The sequence below is a fragment of the Vombatus ursinus genome, unplaced genomic scaffold (genome assembly GCF_900497805.2).
Source record: "Vombatus ursinus unplaced genomic scaffold, bare-nosed wombat genome assembly UNPS02014798.1, whole genome shotgun sequence".
In the NCBI taxonomy this organism is placed as follows: Eukaryota; Metazoa; Chordata; class Mammalia; order Diprotodontia; family Vombatidae; genus Vombatus; species Vombatus ursinus.
In genome coordinates this window covers 54,187,571-54,189,522 of record NW_020954576.1, presented here as the reverse complement: position 1 = coordinate 54,189,522, position 1,952 = coordinate 54,187,571, and the positions used below count along the sequence as shown (strand labels likewise).

Here is a 1,952-nt window from a genome sequence, read left to right as displayed (position 1 = left end):
TCCTACCTCCCGCCCCAGCCTTCCCCTTGCGCGTGCGTCACCAACCCCCGCACAATCAGCCCCATCCCCGACCTCCCGCCCTGTGGGACTAGTCCATCTCCGCCTCCGCAGGGGGAAATACTGGTCTTAAACTATTCCATTCCTGCCCGGCGCAGGTGTGAGGGTAAGAGAGATTTGTCCTCAGCACCGGACCATTCCATTCCCTCCCGATGGAGGGGTGTGAGCAAAAGAGATTTAGCCTCAGCAACGGACTATTCCATTCGCGCTGACTAGAGGGGTGTAAAAAAAAGACTGGTCCTTGGCATAGGACTATTCCATTCTCCACTGGACTATTCCATTCCCGCAAGCTGGAGGGGTGTGAGGAAAAAAAGACTTGTCCTTGGAGCACGAGATTATTCCATTCCTGCCGGCTGCAGAGGTTTGGGGAAAAACGGATTTGCCCTCAGCTCTGGACAATACCATGCCGGCCAACTGCAGGGGTGTACGGTAGGCCAACTCGGGCCTCACCTCGAGACTCCATGAAATGGGAGGCACAATGTAGCAGGGACTAAGTCCTTGACCCGGAAGTAGAGAGAAACGATTAACCTTGCTGCCTGAGCGGAAGTCGCTTACTCCACAGCTAGCTTTCGGTCGGTTCTTAGTCCTTTACTCTCCTTCCTTACTGGCTTGTGAGCAGTTGTAGGCAACGCTGAGCAGCTTTGTGCCGTCAGACTTGGACCTCGCTGTCGCTGGAACCTCGGGTGAGTGAGCCGTGGGAGGCCAGGCTCAGAGCTTGGGCGTGCGTTTAAACGGAAGCCGACTTCGCTGTGCGCGGGAAAGTGCCGGGTGCCCGGCCAAGTGCCGGGTGCCCGGCCGCGGCGGGCCCGTCCTGCGCGTGGGAGCGGGGAGCCGGCCCCGGAACTTCTGTCTGGGTGCTGGGAGCGTGGCTCGGCGGGACAGCGTGCGGACCGGGGGCGCTGCATGTGGAGGCTCTGGGCCAGCCCGTGACCGGGGCCACTCCTCGGGGGGAAATCAGGGTTAAATGTCTTTTAAAACACTGAAAGACCGTGAGGGGTAATGGAAATGGCGCTGCATAGTGATTTTAGAGCTGGAAAGGACCATGGAGGCCAAACCTCTTGCTTTACCGATGAGGAAACTGAGGCACAGAGAGGTTAAGTGATTTGCCCAGCTAGTAAATATTTGAGGTGGGATTTTAACTTAGCTATAAACCGACACACAACTTTCAAGTGACTCCTGGAATAATTAGAGTGTATATAACCGATATTAAAGTAAATAGTAAAAAGCATAAATACAAAATAAACTGAAAATACTGCATATATTAAAAACATTACATATGATGTGTAATATGTAAGATACATATAAGAATAAACATAGTACTAAGCGTAGTACTTGTGTGTGTGTACAAAGGACTATTAGCTCTAGTTAAGCCTTGGGTAAGTGTAGTATGGCTTGTGTTAGTATGTTTGTTTGCAGCTTCTTCCAGATGATGGATAAAGCTGAGTGCAAAGCCAGATCTAACAGTTTCCTATGCTTAGTTTAACAAATGTTTATGCAAGTCCTGGTATGTGGCAGGCCCTGTGCTGGGAACTCTTAAGGTCACTGATACTAATACTAAGTTATTCTCTTACTAGTTCTGTTTTCTGGCTGCCCTACTGAGACGTCACCATGTCTTCCCACAAGACTTTCAGAATCAAGAGGTTCCTTGCAAAGAAGCAGAAGCAAAATCGTCCGATTCCTCAGTGGATTCGCATGAAAACTGGCAATAAGATCAGGTACAACTCCAAGAGGAGACACTGGAGAAGAACCAAGCTGGGCTTATAAAGAACTGCCACCATGGTCGCTTAGATTCATTCTTTCCTAGTCGGAAACACCTTGCCATACTACCACCCTGATTTTGAAAATTCCAAAGGTGCAGACATAAAGAAACTTCTTATTCAGAGATTGCCATTTTG

General features: G+C 50.0%; 1 protein-coding gene across 1 annotated transcript; it reads left to right on the top strand.

The window, feature by feature from the left end:
* Positions 1–569: 569 nt before the first annotated feature.
* On the top strand, positions 570–1,939 carry LOC114049945 (60S ribosomal protein L39). Its single transcript, XM_027871427.1, has 2 exons — positions 570–740; positions 1,632–1,939. The coding sequence occupies exon 2, from the start codon at positions 1,666–1,668 to the stop codon at positions 1,819–1,821; it is 156 nt and encodes a 51-aa protein (XP_027727228.1). The 5' UTR covers positions 570–740; positions 1,632–1,665; the 3' UTR covers positions 1,822–1,939.
* Positions 1,940–1,952: the final 13 nt, after the last annotated feature.